We start from the raw sequence: 22,667 nt of genomic DNA, 5'->3' as shown, positions 1-22,667 counted from the left end.
TTAAAACACCTCTGGGAACTTGTGATGTAAAGTATACTAACCCTTTTAAATGGGTTTAAAGGAACACGCCGACTTATTGGGAATTTAGCTTATTCACCGTAACCCCCAGAGTAAGACAAGTCGATACATACCCTTCTCATCTCCGTGCGTGCTGTAACGCTGTCTGACGGCTCCAGCATTAGCTTAGCCTAGCACAGATCCTGCAGGTAACTGGTTCCAACTAGCCTACTGCTCCGAATTGTGACAAAAGTGACAAAAGTGACAAAATAACGCCAACATGTTCCTATTTACATGTTGTGATTTGTATAGTCACAGCGTGTACAAAAAACAATGTAACATGAGACACAGCCATCTTCTAACAGTAAACAAACCGGGAACTATATTCTCAGACAGGCTTGCTGCGAGCATATCACTCCGCCCAAGTACTATATTCTTCCGCTTGAGAATATAGTTCCCGGTTTGTTTACAGTTAGAAGACGGCTGTGTCTCATGTTACTTTGTTTTTTGTACACGCTGTGACTCTATAAATCACAACATGTAAATAGGAACATGTTGGCGTTATTTTGTCACTTATTCGGAGCAGTAGGATTGCTGGAACCATTCACCTGATGTTCTGTGCTGGCCTGATGCCGCTGGAGACCTCAGACAGCATTACAGCATGCACGGAGATGAGAAGGGTATGTATGGACTTGTCTAACTCTGGGGGTCACGGTGAATAAGCAAAATTCCCCATAAGTCGGTGTGTTCTTTTAAAGTTCCTTTTGCTTAGAGGAATCACCTTGATATTCTGAATTAATCTGTAGTTGTTTTTCACCAGGCACTTGTCGCACTCATTTTAGCTTTTCTCATTAATGTAGGATACCTGCAAACTTCTTGTTAGCAGTGAGGGAGTTCCTGGTTGAAACCAATAGGAGCCACTTTTACAGCTTGAATGGTTATATTGCTAAAAAGTTTTACAGTTAAAATAAAGATTATGTGTCATGGGTCTTGTAAAAGTCAGAATGTCAAGGTGGCTTTTTATCTGTCTGAGATATTCTCTACAACATTGTGCAATAGTCCTGTTTTGTTGTAACTTTTGAATGTGAATTATCATGTGAAATAACTGCTATCTCTAAAAGCATCATCAGCCTTATGCATTGTTGTGATTTTTATTTATTCAAGCAGAACCTAGTCTACGTTTTTGGTCAAGTTCTGATTGCATTCCTCGCCTCACTTTGAAAATCAATCCAAAAAGAACACACCTGTGGTCATATAATAGACAATATTTCCTACTGTGCCAAATAATAAAGCAATATTTTCATTTACAATCAGCATTTGCATTCAATTTAACAAAGCTGTAGCCTACATTCAACAATGCATGAAGTTATTTAGCACTTGATGTGAATGTGCCTCAAGAATACAGTGTAATGTGTGAATGCTGTTTGAAATAAAAGCAATTCAACAGTAACAGTCTGACCATGTGTTTATCTTGTTGGAATAACCTTGAATAGGGAAAAATGTCTCACTCTGCCCTTATTTCTGGATACCATGGCAGCACGGATGGAAACTTTGTAGGCCACTGTATGTCTTATGAAAACAGACATTACAGTGAGCTATGGTGTACTCCAGAAGTAAAATATACAATAGAGTGTGGGAATGGCAGATATGTGTTGTTCAGGGGGCCAGGAATTCCAGAGACCCCAAATGGTTTACTAACTAATTTGTTTGGGGACATGTAGCCCTAAAGTACACTGGTGGAAGGAGTATTCAGATCTTTTACTTAAACATAGTACTTCAGTGAAACAATACTTTGTTACAAGTAAAAGTCCTGCGTTTAAGCTTAAAGTAGGCTATCAAAATATACTTGAAAGTACCAAATGTAAAAGTACTCATTATGCAGAATTGCCCGCATCACTTTAATGTTGCAGCTGGTAAAGGTGGACCTAATTTTAATTACTGCTGGGTAGCCCAACCTATAATACCATCATTTATTAGTTGATTTTTATTTTGTGTTAATAATCTAAATCTGCAAAGTAACTATGCGCTATCATTTCCTTTCGAAATGTAGTGGAATAAAAGAAGCATAAAATAATGATACTCAATTAAAGTACACTTACCTTAAAATTGTACACAGGCACAGTACTTGAGTAAATGTAGCCTACTTAGTTACATTCCACCATTGCTAAAGCACAATATCAAGTGATAAGACAAAGGCCTTAAGGTGGGTCCTGATTTATTAACTGATCTTGAAGGGAGTCCCTTTCAAGACTTTTGCACATCGAAACTCTGTTGTGAAAACTGCACCAAAGGATAACATACTGTATTATTAAAAGACAATAGACACCCTCTGGTTTGGTGCTTTCTCCTCTTGTTTCAAAAGTGGGTCAGTTTCCTGCTTTCAGCCAATCAGAAAGGCGCAAGATGGGGAGGAGCCACATCGAGCAAAGTCCAGGAAGAATCTTTCAGACGTCGGGATAAATAGATCACGTTTTGTTCCACAACATCTACCGAACAGTGTGTGGTCTAAACGTCGAGATGGCTGACGATAGAGATAAAGCTACCGATCAAATGAAGACGTGGAAGCAGAACAGAGGTTTTCAGGTCTGTATATAACGTAAACGTTACCCAGCACTTGATCGAGTGTTTTTGCTGCAGCCTGACTTGGGATAAAATGGGTGAGAGGTCGTTTAGGGTTAACCAGCTAACGTTAACAAAACCTAAAGCTAGCTAGCTTTTCGGAGGAGCTCCGAAGCCTGACTTTGCAAACATTTCCAAGGTGTTTAGTATGTTAACCGTTTGTTTTTGGGTCATTTTATAATCGTTGTTATTGTAAATCGTTCATTAGCAAACCTGCCAACAGTCGTTTGCCAACGTTAGCCCCATGTCTAAAAGAAATCGAATAACGTTAACCGTTTCTCAGACCTTTTCAGTCACAGAATAAACACGCAAACAGCTGTCATGTCCTTAGCTAGATATGAAGTAACTGGGTCATTGTGCAGAGGCATGTTTGCGGTTGAACTTCACCCCTGTGGGTTATATAACCAGAGCATATCCGAGTAGCTAAATAAATAACGTTACTTTAACCTTAAATAACCCTTATTGTAGTCCACCTTCCTCCAGCCCATTCACGTTAAGCTAGTTTGTATTTTGCATTTGTCTCAGTATTTTTATAATTTATGCTGGTGAGCAGGTGTGCAGCTGTGGAAGTTTCCTGGGCAGACTGAATGTTGTGATAATACTCAGGCTAATCAGAGTGCTCCTTTTTTAAAAATCAAATAAATTACAGCTGTGTAAATATAACCAGATCCATTTCTGGTGCATCACTGCAAGCATCCGTGGCATGCCAGTTGCAGAAATGTGCATCATTGCTTGCTTCCAAGTTAACAAGTTTTCTGCCAGCCGACTCCTCTGTTATGGAAACTAATTGTCCCAACACGATAGGAAGTAATTCTAAACATTATAGATGGAAACAAATATTTTTAAATGAAGCTGAAATTGTGCATATTAGCTAGTTCTAGCTTCCTAAATTGCTTCTTTTGTATTTTGAATTTAATATCTTTTGGGTTTTGTTTACAACAAAACAATATATTTGAAGATGTCTTCTAATGATGGCTGCCTGACCTTCTGTCAACAATCAATAAAAAATCAAATTATTTATTTACAATAAAATAATTGTCAGTAGCAGTCTTTCTAAACATATAGTATAATTTGTTTGCAACAGGATTTCAAATTTACATTGTAATACACGCTCTTTGTAATTGGCCTTGTTTATGAGTAAATTTCCCCAGTGTGGGATCAATAAAGTCTGTCTTATCTTAAGGTAATGTGGTTTTTTTTATTTATTTTTTATATGAATGCATTCTGTGTGCAACAGCGGCCAGACACACTGACCACAGGGGCTGGCCATCCAGTTGGAGACAAGCTGAACCTGCAGACAGCAGGACCGAGGGGCCCCCTGCTTGTCCAAGATGTGGTCTTCACAGATGAGATGGCCCACTTTGACCGGGAACGAATCCCAGAGAGAGTGGTGCATGCCAAAGGGGCAGGTGAGTCTTGGATCAGTCTCGTTTGTGCCCCCTGTGTGTGGGCTATATCAGGCTGGCTTTACACATTTAGGGCGAAGTTTGTGTCCTAATTGTTTCTTATTTCAAAAAGAATGTTGTAGCTTGTTTTACCTCCTCCTTTATGAACTTCACCAGGATATGCTACTGTATATAATAATGTGGCTGGTCAAACAGGGTCAAAGTTGTGTAATGCTATCAAAAAAGTATCCAGGTTTGATGCCCAGTTCTAGTTGCTTGCTTGTGATGTTAAACTGTTTCTGGGACGTAATGCAACCTTTGTACTGTATACTGATGAGGAGATGTCCTGTAAATTCTTTTCCTGCTATTGCTATCCAGACTCACCCGGGTCGGGTTAATTAAGTCTACTGCTAACTTAGAACACTAATAACATTACCATCGCCAAAATACCCCCTGAAATCAAATCTATACTTCACCATTAATCGTCAACCCACTAAACCTGTATGGAAATTAACACCCCTGCTGAAGTGTTAAATTAGTTAACGATCATACGACACAAGACACCATGTCTCTCTCTCTCTCTCTATCTCTCTCTCTCTCTATCTATCTCTCTATCTATCTATCTATCTATCTATCTATCTATCTATCTATCTATCTATCTATCTATCTATCTATCCATCCATCCATTCATCCTGCTTCTGGTGGTTGATGAACGCGTCCATGAGGCTAATGTCTGATTACTCCACATTGTCATTGTGATATTTTGTGATTACATTCTGAATCCGCCTCGTTCTCTGTCAGGTAAATACAGTAGTACAATGTCTTCTTCTGATGTAGATGTAGCCTACACTGTAATTCAGTTGTAGGCTTACAGTAGAGTTGCATGTTAAGTGGTTTGGGGTCCTTATGTAAGTAATTTTGGGTTACAATTTGGTTTTGAAAAATTCTACAAGCAGCAATACCACAGGCCAAGCAATCGACCATTCCAAACAGGCGCATTTTCAACGGGCTCTGTATTAGTTATCCATAAATTCAATGACACAAATTAAAGACCAGGACTTGTCAGACTGAACAGTTTTTGAGAAACCCCACTTTTGCAAATCTAGCTACATTATCCTGCCAAAGTCAACAGAACTAACTGATAAAAGTAGGCAAAAGGTAAATGAGGGGCATTTTTGTTTGTTTATTAGCTCCAGACAAATGCTAATCTTTGCAAGCTTTTCAGATCAAGGCCAAAGACTTTGGGCAGATATTGAGCAAATCATGTTTGTTGGCATTCTCCAGAGTGAGCTGCTTTTCTTTCCAGTGCATGGTGACCTAACACACAGCTAGTCTCTGAGCAGTCAACTACAAATATGTTTCAGCTGATATTAATATGTGAACCAACAATGACATTATTTTCCCTCCATGATGCAGGAGCGTTTGGCTACTTTGAGGTGACTCATGACATTACTCGCTTCTGCAAGGCTAAGGTGTTTGAGCATGTCGGCAAGACTACACCTATCGCTGTGCGCTTCTCTACTGTGGGTAAGAATAACTAAGAAAAACTGTTTTATGTTTGAGTCAAGCCTTATGATTGTTTACAGATTTTCCCCTGCTATTTCTGTTTACAGATTTTCCCCTGCTATTTCTTTTTTTTAAGGACCGGTACAAAAACATCCATTTTGTATGTCCTCATACATTGTCATGCTGCAACAACAAAAGAATAAGCTCATAGAAACACAAATTAACAGATGATTAACACAAGTCCCTAAATGTATAATGAGACAATAAATTGTGTTATTTTATAGTGTTTTTTGTTTATAACATTTTTATTATTAATTTGACTATTTGTTTCAAACCTATATCATATTTTTCCCTTTTAAAATAAGAGGGTTGGAAAATGCTTTCTGTTATGCTTTGTATCAGTTCTAAATTTTATATACACTATCAGTCAAAAGTTTGTGGTCACTTAGAACCCCAAACTTTTGAAAAAATGTTCAAATGAGTAAGAATAGTCATTAACTGTTTATATATCATAAGCACACTTGTAGTTTAAGTATAGACTACCACTTTAGTGGTTGTTTGTTTAAAACTGGCACCACACTGGTTATCTCTCTTCAACAGGTGGGTTGTGCCCTGAGTATTTTAGTTTGGCACACTCATTGGCTCCAATGTTTAATAAGATTACAGTATAATGAGTGGCATCAGAAGGTGCATGGTGCCTCTCACACTTACAGCTACACGTGCGAGGGTGTTTTGGAAAATTGCACTCATTTTATTCCCCCCCCTCTCCTCTAAGTCAGACTTGGAACGGTTTGCTTTAGATGATCTGACGAATGAGCCCTCAAAATTTACTTCAGAGTTGTGACTAACAATTATTTTCATTATTGATTGCTCTGATTATTGTCTGGAATAATTGTCTGATCTATAAAACATCAGAAAACAGTGGGACATGTCCTTTTGAATGTCCTAGAGTCCAAGTTGATGTCTTCAAATGTCTTGTTTTATCTCAGCAACAGTCAGTTATAGTTACATATTCATTTTGTTTTCATGTACAGTAGCACAAGGAAAAGCAGCAGATCCTTACATTTGAGAAGCTCTTTCCACAAAATGCACTTCTTCTTAAAATAATAATTATTTTACTAATTTATGAACAAATGTTATCTCATATTTGCTTTTTTATTTCAGCTGGCGAATCAGGATCAGCAGACACAGTGCGAGACCCCAGAGGCTTTGCGGTCAAGTTTTACTCTGAGGAGGGCAACTGGGACCTGACGGGCAACAACACCCCTATTTTCTTCATCAGGGACGCCCTGCTGGTGAGTGGGTGTAGGGTAGTGTATTAGCCAGAATTAGCTTTGCATTCGTTTTTATGAGTGGAGGGCCACAACAGTCTGAAGTTTTCTCACAAACCAATAAATATAGGAAGATATTTTAAAAGGAGATCCTTTTTTTTTTTTTTTTTTTTTTTTTTTTTTTGAACATATTTAATGTATTCCAAAAACAAACACACCTGTAAATCATACTGCAACACAAAGATGATCAGATACCAATTTCTTAGTTGCACAACATTTATCAAGTGTAAAACATCGATTTGCCTTTACCCTATGCAGTTCCCGTCCTTCATCCACTCCCAGAAGCGCAATCCCCAAACCCACATGAAAGACCCCGACATGGTGTGGGACTTCTGGAGCCTGAGGCCTGAGAGTCTGCATCAGGTAGCTGCCGTTGTTAAAGGCAGATTCTAGTCGAGTGTACAGAGGAAGATTTCAAACAGGAATATTACTTGGTTGATAGCTTATTGTAGCCATTGTTTGCCTCATTGTATTTATACCTGTAGTAACTGGTTGATAGTTTGCAAAAGTAGTTGGCACAGAAAACTTTGCAGGACGCATCATTCTCTTGTGTCTTCTGTCCCGTATGTCCTGTGCAGGTGTCTTTCTTGTTCAGCGATCGAGGTTTGCCCGATGGTTTCCGTCACATGAATGGCTACGGCTCGCACACCTTCAAACTGGTCAATGCTGATGGTGAACGTTTCTACTGCAAGTTCCACTACAAGGTCTGTTTAAGACCAGATTTATCTCCATTTATCTTTTATAGAGCCACCTCCTAGGATTTTGGCATTGCTTAGTTACAGTATGTCATACATCGTGTTTTTTTTTTTGTTTTTTTTATAGACTGATCAAGGAATAAAGAATCTGTCCGTAGAGGAGGCAGAGCGCCTGGCCGCCACCAACCCAGATTATGCCATCGGAGAGCTGTTCAACGCCATTGCCAATGGCAACTACCCATCCTGGACCTTCTATATCCAGGTCATGACCTATGAGAATGCTGAGAAGTCCCAGTTCAATCCCTTCGACCTTACCAAGGTACCACAGCAGAACAAACTGGGTCATAAGGTTGACTAAGTTTGAGAAGCCCTACAAATTAATTCCAATTTGGAGAAATGTTTAATTCCTATTGCAGCAACCTAGTAAAGAAAACTATTAATTAAAAATAAAAAAAATTAAAGCAGCAACCACATACAGGCATTCAGTGTAGTATGGTTTAGCTCCGTAGTTTATGAATTCATAGAATAGCTGTTAATTGATTAATTGCACATCCTGTAGCAGATGTAAAATGTGCATTAGGAGTATGTGATCCTGGCAAGCTCGTTTTTGTATGATTATGATTTTAACTGTTCAATTAATGAAAGCAGTAAGTATTTACACACATATTTTAGTGGCCAAAATCAGATGTGTAGTTTTGAATAGAAAAATAGAAATATGAAATGAGATGATGTTACGAAAAGCCTTGTGTACATGTCAAATACTACCCTGGGTGTGTTGTTGTGCCCATCCAGTAGTAGTGTACAGTATTTTTCAGCTAATGGAGTTTTTTCCTTTCAGGTTTGGTCACATAAAGAATACCCTTTGATCCCTGTGGGCAAAATGGTACTCAACAGGAACCCAGTCAACTACTTTGCAGAGGTGGAGCAGCTGGCCTTTGACCCCAGCAACATGCCACCAGGCATCGAGCCAAGTCCCGACAAGATGCTGCAGGTAACACAAAAACACGTTTTCTTTTTACGTGTTTTTCAATCCAACTGAATTGGAGAAAAAAAAGTAAATACATTATTAAAATGTGAATGAAAAGGAACATCGCCAGTGAATGCAGGAAATTTAAGTTTTTGACGCTCAAAATTTCCCAGGGGAGCATCACCAGATGTTTCCTCGATTACTTTGTTTGTACTTTTATTTATTTATTTGGTGATACCCACATTTTTATGTTTTTACTCCCTCATAGCAGAACTGAAGCTGGACTAAATGCTGAATAAACTAGTGCTTAACGGCGTAAATCTTTTTCACGCAACATTAACGTTCTTTTTGGCCTAGCAAACTTTGTAGTTTTCACATGCTGTTGCAACAACTAGTAACGTTAGAAAACTACAACACCACACCGGATCTAGCTAGACCGGAAACAACAGGCATGCTTATTTGGGCTTGCAAGCCAGCCAAAGAGTAGTAGGCTAACGTTACGTTTTGAGTGGATGGCGAGCGTGAGACGCCGAAATGGATGCCAATAAGATTCTGAATGGTAAGTTTACTTTTAAAAAGTTGCCAAATGGTTCCATTGACAAGACCAAAGTGATCTGTGTGTTTTGTCGTTGTGAACTGAACTATCATCACAGCACGTCCAGTCTGAAATACCACTTGATGGCCAAGCACACGGCTGATGCGAATTCTCCGCCCCCTTGTCAAAGCTAGGCGACAAAAGCATAAAGCAAGCCGATCCACTTTTCCATGTTGATAAGAGCATTAAAATGAGAAAAAATAATGGGACAAAAAGAAATCAAGGGACATTTTAGAATAGATAAAAATGTGCGATTAATTTTGAGTTAAAGCGTAACTCTCGCCAAAATGCATCCTAGAGTATTTTTGTGAATGTACGTGAGTCAAACTTTAGTTTAAAAGCATATTTAGGACCGAATCGCCACTTTTAAGATTCACCGTATTCTCGTTTTTGGGTCAAATGGCCTTATGAATGGGAGAGCTAGGGGGACTCTCATGCTAGTCTCAAAATAGCTATTTTTGAAATACTAAGAAGGCTCGACACAACATGAAACTATGCTCGAAGTATCACCAGGGGCTCTACACATAAACGAAAGCATTGACAACATTCTTTGTGTACACAGATTTACTAAAAAAGTTTTTGAGCAACTCACCGCAGCTGTTGTTGTTTCCCGCCACTACCACCTCGGCAGTCAAAACAAGTCGATATCCGAATGCGAATGAGTGGACTCCATACGAGGCTCCTTTTTCAACTACAAGGTCAATATTGTTTTTCAGTAACGACAAAACAACGACTTATCCGTGCATTTATATGGAACTAAGTTTTAGGAGATTTCCGTCTTTACTCTCCTCCCTGTTACGTTGCATTCGCAAATCGATTGTTTTTGACTGACAAAATGGCTGCAGCCAGAAACAACAACCGCTGCGGTGAGTTCTTTTTGTAAATCTGTGTAAACAAAGAATGTTGTCAATGCTTTCGTTCATGTGTAGAGCCCCTGGTGATACTTCGAGCATAGTTTCATGTTTTATCGAGCCTTCTTAGTATTTCGAAAATAGCTATTTTGAGACTAGCATAAAAGTGCCACTAGCACTCCCATTCAAAAGGCCATTTGACCCAAAAATGAGAATAAAGTGAATCTTAAAAGTGGCGATTCGGTCCTAAATATGCTTTTAAACTAAAGTTCGACTCACCTACATTCACAAAAATACCCTAGGATGCATTTTAGCGAGAGTTATTCTTTAACTAGGACATTAATGTGGTTAATCACAATTAAATATTTTAATTGTTTGACAGCACTAGAATAAACTGCTCAAAACTTGCTTAGTGTCAACTCTTTCTTTGGCAGTAGAGAGGCCTACAGTGTAACAATGCTCTGTCTCGTGTATCTGCCATGTCTCTGTCTAGGGTCGTCTCTTCTCCTACCCAGACACACACAGACACCGGCTTGGAGCCAACTACCTGCAGATCCCCGTCAACTGCCCCTATAGAGCCCGTGTGAGCAACTACCAGCGTGATGGTCCGATGTGCATGTATGACAATCAAGGTTAGTCATAGTCCAGTCTGTGTCTGTTTTTGTGCCTGTGTTTGTTTGTGCATACAATATCAAGGACAGAGACTCTTAACTGTGCAGAGTTGGGTCACCACGGTGCATACAAAGCACACCTCCACCACCAAATGCAATACCAGGGGTTGCCCAACAGATGTCTCCATTTGGACTGTATCAAATGCCTTGACACAATTTGGATGTATGTGTACGTCCTCATTTTTAAACGAGCTACCCAGGGATGTACAAAGAATTTCAGCCTTTGGCTGACAATAAAGTTGTATTGTATCTTAATACCATATTCAGCACAATTGCTTCATAGTGGTTCAGTAATTCAGAAAGCCTCCCCTATTACTGACACGCAGGTGTGAAAATTATTTATTTCTCTCTAAGCTATAAACTAAACAAAATTAAAACAGACACAGTTTGTAAAAATTCAATCGCATGTTTTAACCATCATTTATACAGTCATATTTTATTTATTTGCTGCTCTGTTCTGGTGTCACCATTTTCAGTCTTGTATCCTGTCCATTTTTACCATTTTTCTTGCAGTTATGCTTCTTGTAGTCTCTAGATATGTGCATTTTTCTGTTAAGAAAAATTCTTCAATGGCTATTAGCCATTGGTCCTTTCCTAATGACTATACAGAGACTAACCACAGTCCTCTACACTATAACGAACAGCTGAAAAACTGTCATAACTTACATACTATACAACATTCACAGCATGCCATATTTAAAGCCATAGCGTTTTAGCATCATGTTGTCTATTTGCTGATCAGATTAACTCCCTATACTCACTATAAGTGACGCTTTTCTTTTTTTATTCCAGTTAGTTCAGTCTTTGAATAATTCAAACCTCAACAGCATTTTTTTCTTCCTACCTGACTCACCAGTGTTTGGTCTGTCCGGCCTCTAGGGGGAGCTCCAAACTACTATCCCAACAGCTTCAGTGCCCCAGAGACACAGCCTCAGTTTGTGGAGTCCAAGTTCAACGTGTCTCCAGATGTGGCACGCTACAACAGTGCAGATGACGATAATGTCACACAGGTAAAAAGCGTCACACTTTTGTATGCCCGTTTTTTGTATGCCCACAAAACACTTAAGTGTTTTGGATTTCTGTAATACATATATTCATTCACACACTTCACAACTGTACTCTGTTGTGCCAGATTATTAAGTTCACCAAAAGGGCCAGTACGCATTATTCCTTCTTGTTTACTTTGTTGCTGACTTACTTGAACAGCCTTCCTATAAATTAAAATACTAAATCATTAAATTGTTAACAACAGCCTTGTCCATTTTCAAACAATATACAGTGTGTGTATGTATACTGTTGTGTTTTTGTTTGGAATTTTTCCCGTCTTTTAGTGTGTTGTATAGTTCTTTGTTTGTGTAATAGATATATAAAGTATAAAAAACACATTTCACTCCAAATGGAGCTCTCTCTCAGACAGACTTTTTTCATAAGTGCTGCCCGTAGGTGCTGCCTGAGCAAGCACAGCCCGCCCAGCGGCTTGTTTGAATTTGGTTGACCCCTCACAACAGAGTGGGCCAGCTGACCAATCCGAGTAGACTGGGCTTTTTGGTAAGGCGGGCTAAGAGTGTTTCAAATGAAGGCACTACAGCAAAAGGCAGTATGAGTAACCGAATGTTTTTTGAATATCAAAACTTGTAAACCTAGGAGATCCCGAGAGTACAAATATGACTCTGAAAAAGGAGTATAATAGTGGCTCTTTAAATATGAGTGATTTTCCTGATCACCATTTAAAACCTTGGGAAAACTATGAAGGCCCATCACTTTGATTTAATCAAAAACCGTCAAACTAATTAAATCCTTCAGTTGTTCAGATTGTGCTTATTTTATATTATTAATGTTTAAAAACACATTTTCAACAGAAATGAGTGCTTTATCCCCAAGCCTGTTATGTAATTTTCAACGAATTATCAAAAGTCAACATAAAGCTAAAACAAAAAACTTTTTTTATTTTTAAAAGGTTTTACGAACTGGAAAATCACCAAGAAGTTGGCATAATGATCCAGTCGTATCCAAAATTGTCTGGACTGTTTAACTTGCTATGAATGTTTTATTGTGAGAAGGGTTGGCGTAAAAAGTCTTTTTTTTTTTTTCATATGAAAGCAGGTATGTCTCTGTTTTCAGTTTGATCACATGACTACTTGTATGTGAGAGGTGTTCCTCATAGTGCCAAACCTACATAATTATCACCAAAGTCCGCTTGTTTTGTTTTTTTGGGCCGCACCTTTACTGTTTTGGTTCCCTCTAATTCCAAACATCAGGGCAGCTCTGTTAAAAACCACTATGCTTCCTGCCCAGTAAAGCAGACTGAAAAAGTTATAGGAAGCTGGTGAACATAGTGGAGCATTTAGCCGCTAAAGAGCCAGATATAATATTCTCAAGAGGCAGAATCGTCGTGTCGCTCTTAGGTCTACTTCCCATTAATAATAGAATTAGAACGAAAAGCAAAATAAAACGTGTTTATTAAACATGATCGTCCTAGGGCGCCCCCTCAGCCACAAGTTTACTTGTCAACCTTTCATTACGTGACATTTCCAGTCTATGGGTCAGACTTAGACACACGAAGCTCTGAAGCAGATCTGTGCGTCGCTTAGTGTTCACTCTCGCTGCGAGCAGCGGCACAGACCACGGAGCTGCTGCAGCGCGCGTTCTGTGGTCTGTGCAGCTTCAGGTTTATGCTCTGCTCTGGTCATGCTGCCGCAGATGTGTCCATATTTCTGCGTAGTTTTGTGTTTCCACATCCGATGTTGAGCAGCGTAGCCTACAGCCACTTCCCTAAACTGTCTCATTCAGAGACCAGCGTCTCAAACGGGGCTCTGTCTGTCAGGAGGTCTGAGATTTACCGTATCAGCAGAGTAATCACGTAATGCACAGCAGATTATGGTGCAAGTAGATTATTTTCTGAAATATAGTGACTTTATTCTTGTAATAGCCAATTGTATTATCACTTTATTTTTCTCAAAATATCACGACTCCTCCAAACCTCAGAGAACACAGATGAGATATAGTTTGAATGTGCACAAAGTTTTGAACTAGAGGTTGACCGATTTTACCGATAGCTAGGTTGGGCCGTATTTGCCGATAACCGATTAATCGACCGATAGTATTTAGAATTGATACACCCACAGCAATGCTACACAAGCACGTGTGTTGTCTAAAACACTTCTACTACATATTTGGAGTCATCCAGTGCAAAAATAAACATAATGAGCATTATAATTCATATAAAGGATAAACTATTTACATTTCTTCAAAAAAGGCCCAAATGTATGCCAAATCTCAAAACAGTGACGCCATTCTTCTCTGTAGAACGGTTTAGAACAGTAACAGACGATCTCTGACCTGGAGGGATCTATCTTTCCCACTTTAAACTTTCTGTTCTCGCTTGGATGCCCATATAAGGCTTAATGTGTGACGGACCTGCCTTCCCATTGGTTGAAAACATAAACAAAGGCATCATGGGAGATTCCCTTGTCGGTAGCACGGAGTTAGCAGCAGAAATGACCGAAAATGTGATGAATTATGGACATCAAGACATCAAGTGGATAAATCTTGGATGTAGCAGTTTGGATTTAATGTTCAACAACCCCGAAAAAAGGCACAAGTTCCAGGCTGGATAGAAAATCACCTGTAAAGGCTAGAAAGACACCAAAGACAGCCCCGTGACGGCTAATTCGTTAGCTTTTAGCTGCAGCAATCAGTAAGTCTCTGCGTTTAACTGTTATTAAATTATCTAAATATAAATCAGAGGTGCCGTTTGGGATCATGGACGATCCATTTGGGTCGGACTTGCGTTTATTTTTGTCAGTTTTTTAACCACTTGAGGTAAGTTAGCCTGCTACTAATGTTTAGCGTAATCTCAGCCTTGAAAGCAAACATACTTTATAATGATATGACAAAATGTACTGTATACATCCCTTTTTGCTGTCGATGCTTTAAACGTGCCTCTGATGTCAGCCTTCTCCGCACAGCATGTGCTCTCCGTGCAGCGCACAGTAACACGTCGAAAATAAACAACACGAGGTATCAGTGATGGTTTTTATTTCGCCTCATGATGCCAGCAGACCCTTCTCAGCTCTCGCGTACTGTGTAATGAATGACAGCGCGCGCTTCTCAGCCGCTCCAGCAACGCACGCAACCAGAAAAAATCAGTATGGATTTTTGCCGATAACGATAGTTCCACCAATCAACTATCGGTGCCGATTAATTGTCAAAACCGATGAATCGTTCAACCTCTATTTTGAACACTGAAATATTACAGTCCAGGAGTTTATTAATTAAAATTAATTAATGTATCATTCAATAATTGTCATATGCACATTTAAGGAGGTTACTTCCTCAACAAAAGAAGCAAAAGAGGGAAGAGTAAATGATGCCTAGGCTACATGTGTGCTGACTCAAATATAATTAGAAAAGTCAATATACAGGAGAATAAATGGATGACAGTAATACAGAATGCCTGAGAGCCTTACTGCAATATATTCCATTAAGTTTTCATATTTGGATTGTATTCTACTGTGTTTCCCTTTACATAAAGATATTTCGAGCATAAATTGATTCAGAAAAAGGTAAAAATTCACCAGAATGAAGGAAATGAAGTATTTAATGCTCAAAATTTTCAGGGGGTGGACCCACAGACCCCCCCCAATCATATGTCACTATGCACACAAATCTGGAAACAAAACACTGGCCTTTGGGTTGCCAGACCAGTTATGATTAGACCAATGTTGGTGTCATCTAACTTACATGGAAGCTAGAAACTAAAATGAACATACATTGCTACTCTATCGCTGACACAGTACTGTGGAGAACTGGCAATGCGAGACTGGGGCAGGGGCGCAAAACTCAATCTCGCCTAGGGCAACCAAAGGGCTAGAACTGGCCCTGAAAATAAATATCTATCAATTACTTTGTCGCAATTAAAATACAGTAATGTAAACAAGCAAATGTATCATTCACTTGTCTGGTAAAGGGGCAGTAAAGATTTCTACTGCTTCTTTTCATTTATTGGCAGTTTACCCTTTGGTTTGTTAAAATAGTCTCCGATTACATAATATCTTTTTAAACCACAACTTCTGTATACAATTCACCTAAATGAATCTCATGTTTTGATTCCCTTGACCAGGTTGTCAACTTTTTGTGTGTTTTTATTGCAGGTGCGTACCTTCTACACACAGGTGCTGAACGAAGAGGAGCGTCAGAGACTTTGCCAGAACATGGCAGGAGCCCTGAAGGGAGCCCAGCTCTTCATCCAGAAACGCATGGTGAGTCCGGACCACCTTATAGTATCCACGCAGTCTGCATCTGTGAAATATTCAGTAGACATTTACTTTTACATCTTTTAAAGGGATAGTTTTCTGTTGGGTTGGTGGCACGGTTGCATTTGTTCAGATATTCTTCACCACAGGATGTAGCCTTTTGAAAACCAAATGTACTAGTGAGTCTGTGCTCAGGAAGCCTGTGGTTATGTCTGTGTAAGACAACAAGGCACATGTATTTGTGTTGCACAATTCATTGGGGCACGACTTAAAGGGAAAGTTTGCCAAATTCCTGGCACCTGGAGCTCCCCCTGCTCACAAGCCGTTCAACTGCATGTACTGCCTACTCTGCAGTGCCACACAGCTGAAAGAAAGAAAAAAAGTTGTCAAAGTTTCCCTTTTTTAAATCATTTGTAATTTGTTCCACATGTATAGTTATTAGTCGGGTCAATGAGTCAGTTTTTCAATGGGATTAAAGAAGTCAGGGGAAACTGATACCATTATGTAAAGTTTGAGTGTCGTGTGTAATTATATTAATTTTTTTAAAGAAGTGAACTAAATGCAAATAAATAGCAACTAAATCTGGACCAGATTAATTGTTTTGGTCCACCATAGTAGCATAAAGAGAAATACTGGAGATGTTTAAACTAATAACTAACATTTACATTGATGTTTGTCTTCAGACATTAAGTTTTCTTTTTTTTTTTTTTTTTTTTTTTATGCCTCCCTCACCCACCCTAACCATCAACAAACCACCGCAACTGAAACCCACTGTTCTCTTAAGAGTTTATGCATCATTTTTCACTGTGGTCATGTCAGTTTTTCACTTTGCAAAAAAGGATCCACCACATGTTAGAAACTGTGTCAACCTATAATAAAATTCAGGCAAGTTTTCTCTACAACCGTAAATAACTAAAAATAAAATTATCAGCTTACAATTAATACCTAAAGATATATATACTTTTTATATTAATTTGTTTTAGTTTAAAACTAACTTTACAACACTTTTACACAAATGTTAATCTGCTTTGTCTGGTCACTGTCAATCAAATCACACCCACACAGTCCAGTTAACCTGACAACTGTTATCAAATTCTGATTGAAATTTTGCAAAATCCTGATTGTTGCACACAAGTGTTCACATCAGCTTTTTTTCTATAGATTCCTGCCCCCTTCAGACCTGCTAAAATAACCCAGAGGAACAAAAAGATACAGACATATGTGAAGTATCAAAAATGCCTGTAATATGGCAGATAATACTTTAGTTATGGTAAGGAGCAAAATAAAAAATGTTTTCAGGGTTTTAAGGTCTCATGGTCTGATTCTTCATGCAGGTCGAGAACTTGAAGGCTGTCGATCCAGATTATGGAAATCGGGTTCAGAGCTTTCTCAACAATCTCAATGCGGAGGCCCAGAAGGTAAACACAGTCCCATTCCAGTTTAATAAAATGTCTCGTCCAGTTTTAAGTGATGGGCCATCTTCCAGGGATGCCATTATGGTCTATCTATCCACCACCTTGATTCAGAGTTGTAAAATAAAAAAAAAACACGCCATCTTGACTTTGACATTTTGCATTTTGAGTGTAATGTCCTCACAACTGTTGGACGCATTGCCGCCAAATTTGGTACCAACAGTCATGTTCCCCGGTGGATGCACCTTCAAAACTAATGTCTTCACCATCGACCTCAGCAGTATTTTGTGTGGAGTGCTAACCTGCTATTCTAAGATTACAAAAATGGTATGCATTAACTGCTAAACATTAGCATTTTAGTATTGTCATTGTGAATGTGTTATGATTTAGCTCAAACATGCTTTAGTACTGGGTTAATGAGCCACAAGCCTGGGTGTAAACTCTTTAGAAACGTAACATACAGAGGTTTGTCGTTGCATCCATTGGATCCAAACATAAATCAAAATACAGGTTTCATCATTATTTTCCAATTTGTAATACATTCCAAATATGTGGTCGGTACTACTCAGTGTTTAATTTTCAAATGGACTAACAAAACCCTTTTACAAGCGTAAACAAAGGTTAAGTGATGCCACTGTGTATTTTTTAAATGGAGCCATTTGAAATACATAAGACACTACTTTGATCACTGGGCAGAAGTTTACAATCATTTATGCATGCAACTAGGACTACAGTTGAAAATTAGCCGACTGGCTAACACTGGCGCATTTACAGAAATGTTGATTAATGTGCATTGTCCTAATCAAAATAAATAAAATCTATAGGATAATGTAAGTATGTAAAGTACCATTACACCAGACACGTTGCTCAGAGGATCAGTTTAAAATTTGTTTGGTTTAAGCATGTCATAATGCCACCAGTTAATTGTTGACTACGCTGTCTAGATTTCAGTATCCTAATACCACATTTTTTTTTTTCTCTTCCTTCAACTTTGTGTTTTTCAGGACACAAGTCTGCACGTTTACAGCCGTCCAGGAGCCATCGCTCGCCCTCCAAGATGTGATGCCTTATTTTCACCCCGGGGGCAGCCTCCGCATTTAGTACTTCCGTTATTACCAACTGCTAATACCAGTGTCATGATTGGACTTAACTCTCCAATTACTTACAGTAACTGTCAGTGACAAGACTGAAATACTAACCTTGTAGTGTCACAATTGGGTTAATTTCTAATACAGCCGATCCAAACCGTTGATTTTCTTCAAAATCCTCAAAGCTAGTTGTGTTCAAGAGATTCTTGATCTCTGATATTCTGTGAGATTAATTTGTGATTGTGATTGAACAGCTATTTTGAAAAAATCACCAGTTTGTTTTTTACAAATTAAAACCGATTTTGTCCGTTGACTGTTTATATCTGGTTATACCAAAAACATGCCTATTTTGAGTGCTTAAGATTAACCACATAAAGGCCTTGAAACTCATTTTGCATTTAGATTTGATTGCATTAAATTAATTACTAGCACTACGTAGAGACACAGATACACCATTGCTCTGTCACACACTGAATTATGCATATGCTCATGGTGTTCAATCGGGGCTGTGGCGAGACTGAGATGGATGCTAGAGAGACAGGAAGTAAAGAATCGGGGGCGAGCCATGGCAGAACTTGTGCGCGTGTGTGTACTGTGGTGATACTATCTAGCCTCGTCCATATGCTCTGTCATATTTCTTGACACTCTCCTGTATCTTTGTGGTTGTTCAGCGTTGTGTAACTGTCATTCAACAGACTGAAATCCGCTACTTTTATCTTAAATTCCTGACCAAAGTGCGCCACACTTTTCAGTTTTTTATTTGTAAAAAAATTTGAAAACCATGTATCATTTTCCTTCCACTTCACAATTATGTGCTGCTTTGTGTCGGCCTATCAATCCTAATGAAATGCATTTACATTTGTGGTTGTAACGTGACAAAATGTAGAAAAGTTCAAGGGGTATGAATACTTCTGCAAGCCTCTGTGTATGCATTTATCAGTTTTGATTAGTTTTCAGACATTTACGAAAAAATATATTTTATTTGAAATGAGTAGAAATGGCAATAAGAAACACACTGTCAGTCTTATCATTGCTGTAGTTGTTTCATGTGGGCGTCTGTACATATTGTCAGATGATGATTCATGAAGAACAAGTTTGGAGATGAGAAATAATTTTTCGCTATACCTAAAACAGTGCCTTTTTGTTTACTAAAACTACCAAATACAGATTAGTCAAACCTTTAAACTGCAAGAATCCGTTATGAATTGCTCTCAGTTCAAGGTTGTAGTTTTCACCTGTAGACTGCTCATCAGTAACCTCATGGTTAAAGATGTAAATTTACATTAACAATTAAAGTGAAATGGTATTAAAATTAATAACTGCCCAAAAATCTTGTAATTTTCTGCTTTTGGTCTTGATTTTCACACTGATTTTAGCTCATTTGTGTTTTAGAATCTTTGATACATTAAAATGCAAAACTCCGAACTAAACAAGAAAATCCGGACAAAACAGAAGTCCGACTAAAATGGGTTTCATGCTTCTTGTGGTCGGGGCAATGTGGACGGCGTGCATGGTCTCCTTTTAATCCTCTGAGCTAGCTTCACTCTAGTCTCACATTGCCAGACCTTCCTCCAAAGTGCTACAGAGGAGGGTCTGGTGAGTCCACACAGCATTCCGGGATGGGAGAAAAACGTGCTCTGGTTTATTGGCATTTCATTAAACTAATCACAATCGTCCTGGGTGGCGCTATGCTCCACACGGAGTAACGGTGCTGCTGCAAAATAGATAAAAATGTGTGATTAATTGCGAGTTAACTATGACATTAATGCAATTAAATATTTTAATTGTTTGACAATGGTGAATTCTTTTAAAGCTGACAGTTGAGGGAAATGTCAATTTTAATTGAATGTGCAAACTCTTTAGGGCATTTTTTTTAAGGACTCAAAAGTCATGTACTGTATGTTCTTTGTCATAACAACAGCCAACAAGTGTGTTTGCATTTACCTCATTGGCTTTTTATTAAAAAAAAGAACAAAACATGCATGTGCCGACCCTCCAAAAAACCTCAGAAGGAAATCAACGCCTACGTTGACAGTTGAGTTGTTCCACAACTTCAGCAGCCTGCACTCCAAACTAGAGTTGAGCTGACAGCCATGAATCCTCCAGGTCACCCAGCTGAGAATGTTCCACTGCAGGGGAGGTATGATGGGCTCCCTGGAGGATCTACAGTGATTCAGTACACCACTGTGAACATGACCCCTGAGCCCCCCAAGGACCACATCATCTGGTCCCTCTGCTGCTTTCTCTACTCAAACCCCTGCTGCCTCGGGCTGGCGGCTCTCATCTTCTCCATCAAGGTGAGTTTCATTCATCCAGAATCTTCTGATTATTGTCTATCAAAGAACTTTTTTTTTTTTTTTTTAGCAATATCTTGCAATCTCAAATAGCAGTTCTTACCAAGGAGAGATATGGTTAGTGGAAAACAAAGAAGTTTTTTTGAGACCAGTAACACAGCCCTCACTTATTGGTGACCATGTCAACAATAATTATCATTCAGAGGACGACAGCTGGCAGACAAGGAATACTCCTCTAAGATTTTAGATATATTAAGGTTAAAAATTACAAATTCACTACTAGATGTTATGAAAAGAAAAAGAAAACATGAATACAAAAGAACAATTACAACCAAGACTTTAAATGTGATACAAACTTTGCTGGACATTGTTGAAGATAAGAATTAATGATGCGATTAATGCAAAAAATATATATATGTTGGGAAAATGAAAAAGCAATCTCATTTGCAGCATGAAAATACAGCAAACATGAATCTAAAGCTTTTGCAGGAGATTATGAGATTGAGCCTAGGCTCAACATTAGCAAGTTCTCTTGAGGTATCAATCCACTTTTAAAATGAATATGCTTTGGTCCTTCCAGGCCAGAGACCGGAAGGTGGCTGGAGATCTGGAGGGTGCCCGACACTACGGCTCCACTGCCCGCTGCCTCAACATCTGGGCCACAGTCCTGGTTTCCATCAGTGTCCTTATTACCATTATTACAACGATTGTTCTGATTGTACAGTTGTTCAGTTACAGCAGTTACCCATACAATTCCAGAGGCTAAATTTGAAATGCAGTAGTATTAAAGTTGCTGCTGCTGTGGCTTGGTGATACTTGTGTTTCACTGCTTTCCGCTCATGGCATAATTTCTAACCTTTTATACCTTTTTACTTACTGTACATCCTGGAGCAAAAGAGATACTATATTTCTATTTGTGTTACAAAGACTAAAATGGAACTCATCCATGTTTCATTAACTGCTGTCTGCAGTCAAGTTTGAATGCCAGACTTTTTTTTATTAAATTGAGATTTCCTGTCTACCTGGTCTTTGTCTCAGCAATTGTTTTAAGTTTCGTTTTTCAATAAACAAAAGTTTCATAGTGTTTCATAACTCTTTGAAATGTGCTTGTGAAATTTTTAGGGTTAAAAAAAAAAAAAAAAAAGGTTGCGGTTGTATACACACTGGCATTAGTTTCCATAACTGTAGTGCAACTGTAGCCAACTGCAGGGAAGGGAAGAGGAACATAAATACTCTGCTGTGTGTATGATCAACAACACAGCAGTTGTTAGATGAGTGAGTTTCCTGCTGCAGGGCTTCATCCCTTCAGTGCTGGAATTTGCCAAGAAGGAGAATGAATGACCGTATAATCTTACAATCTTCTATTTTGAAATCCACTGGCAAGTACTGGCATGCAGGCTTTTGGATCTGCCATCCTTTAATTTTCTAAAGTTCACTGACTGGTATTAGCTTTTGGTCTAGTTTCCACACTTATGTACATCTGTGTATCTTTTATCTTCTATCCTCACACATTATCACCCCAAGAGAAAAATTAGACCTCACTGATTCTTGGGAATTTGGATAAAACCGGTTTTAATTTTGAAAATAAAAAGTTAGTTAAATTACAAAATCTGAAGGTATATCATTATAGACCAAAGTGTTGGCTGTTCAGCAATGTACTGGTGCAACCTCCTCATTTTGTATTTTTATCATAAAATAGACGTTTTTCCAGTTATTACTTTGTTTTTGTCAACACCGTCAGACACAATAAAAAGCATATTATGTATTATTTATTTGGTCTAATATGTATTTAGAGTTTTTAAATCATTATCTGACATTTGTCGTACACAGATATGCTGTAAAATCTTGAATATTCACTTTTGTTCATTTTTTATACTGTTTCACGTGTACTCCTTTAAAAGATCTAACATCATACAACGTTTACTTTAAGCCTAAATAGAAAAAAGTAATGTTTTTTATTTAACAAGTGACTTGTGACTGTATTAAAAGTGACTTTTACTT

The 22,667-nt window shown here is 38.5% G+C and overlaps 2 protein-coding genes across 2 annotated transcripts; both read left to right on the top strand.

Annotated features, from left to right (window-relative positions):
• Positions 1–2,380: 2,380 nt before the first annotated feature.
• Positions 2,381–18,690, top strand: cat (catalase). The gene is made up of 13 exons (XM_028584855.1): positions 2,381–2,580; positions 3,854–4,025; positions 5,418–5,528; positions 6,672–6,802; positions 7,097–7,201; positions 7,417–7,542; positions 7,661–7,852; positions 8,372–8,524; positions 10,440–10,578; positions 11,497–11,627; positions 15,771–15,878; positions 17,207–17,290; positions 18,289–18,690. Exons 1-13 carry the CDS (start codon positions 2,515–2,517, stop codon positions 18,463–18,465), a joined length of 1,695 nt encoding a protein of 564 aa, XP_028440656.1. The 5' UTR covers positions 2,381–2,514; the 3' UTR covers positions 18,466–18,690.
• Positions 18,691–20,424: 1,734 nt separating this feature from the next.
• LOC114559870 (dispanin subfamily A member 2b-like) lies at positions 20,425–21,685 on the top strand. Its single transcript, XM_028584854.1, has 2 exons — positions 20,425–20,669; positions 21,247–21,685. The coding sequence occupies exons 1-2, from the start codon at positions 20,466–20,468 to the stop codon at positions 21,430–21,432; spliced, it is 390 nt and encodes a 129-aa protein (XP_028440655.1). The 5' UTR covers positions 20,425–20,465; the 3' UTR covers positions 21,433–21,685.
• The last annotated feature ends 982 nt before the right edge of the window (positions 21,686–22,667 follow it).

Source organism: Perca flavescens, chromosome 8 (genome assembly GCF_004354835.1).
Source record: "Perca flavescens isolate YP-PL-M2 chromosome 8, PFLA_1.0, whole genome shotgun sequence".
In the NCBI taxonomy this organism is placed as follows: domain Eukaryota; kingdom Metazoa; phylum Chordata; class Actinopteri; order Perciformes; family Percidae; genus Perca; species Perca flavescens.
This window is presented reverse-complemented; position numbering and strand designations above follow the sequence as displayed.

Bases quoted from the DNA above. Each gene is read 5' to 3' on its own strand.
- cat (XM_028584855.1), top strand. From the start codon at position 2,515: ATGGCTGACGATAGAGATAAAGCTACCGATCAAATGAAGACGTGGAAG. The intron at 2,581-3,853 runs GTCTGTATATAA...TGTGTGCAACAG, and splicing joins AGCAGAACAGAGGTTTTCAG to CGGCCAGACACACTGACCAC. The intron at 6,803-7,096 runs GTGAGTGGGTGT...TACCCTATGCAG, and splicing joins TCATCAGGGACGCCCTGCTG to TTCCCGTCCTTCATCCACTC.
- LOC114559870 (XM_028584854.1), top strand. From the start codon at position 20,466: ATGAATCCTCCAGGTCACCCAGCTGAGAATGTTCCACTGCAGGGGAGG. The intron at 20,670-21,246 runs GTGAGTTTCATT...TGGTCCTTCCAG, and splicing joins CTCTCATCTTCTCCATCAAG to GCCAGAGACCGGAAGGTGGC.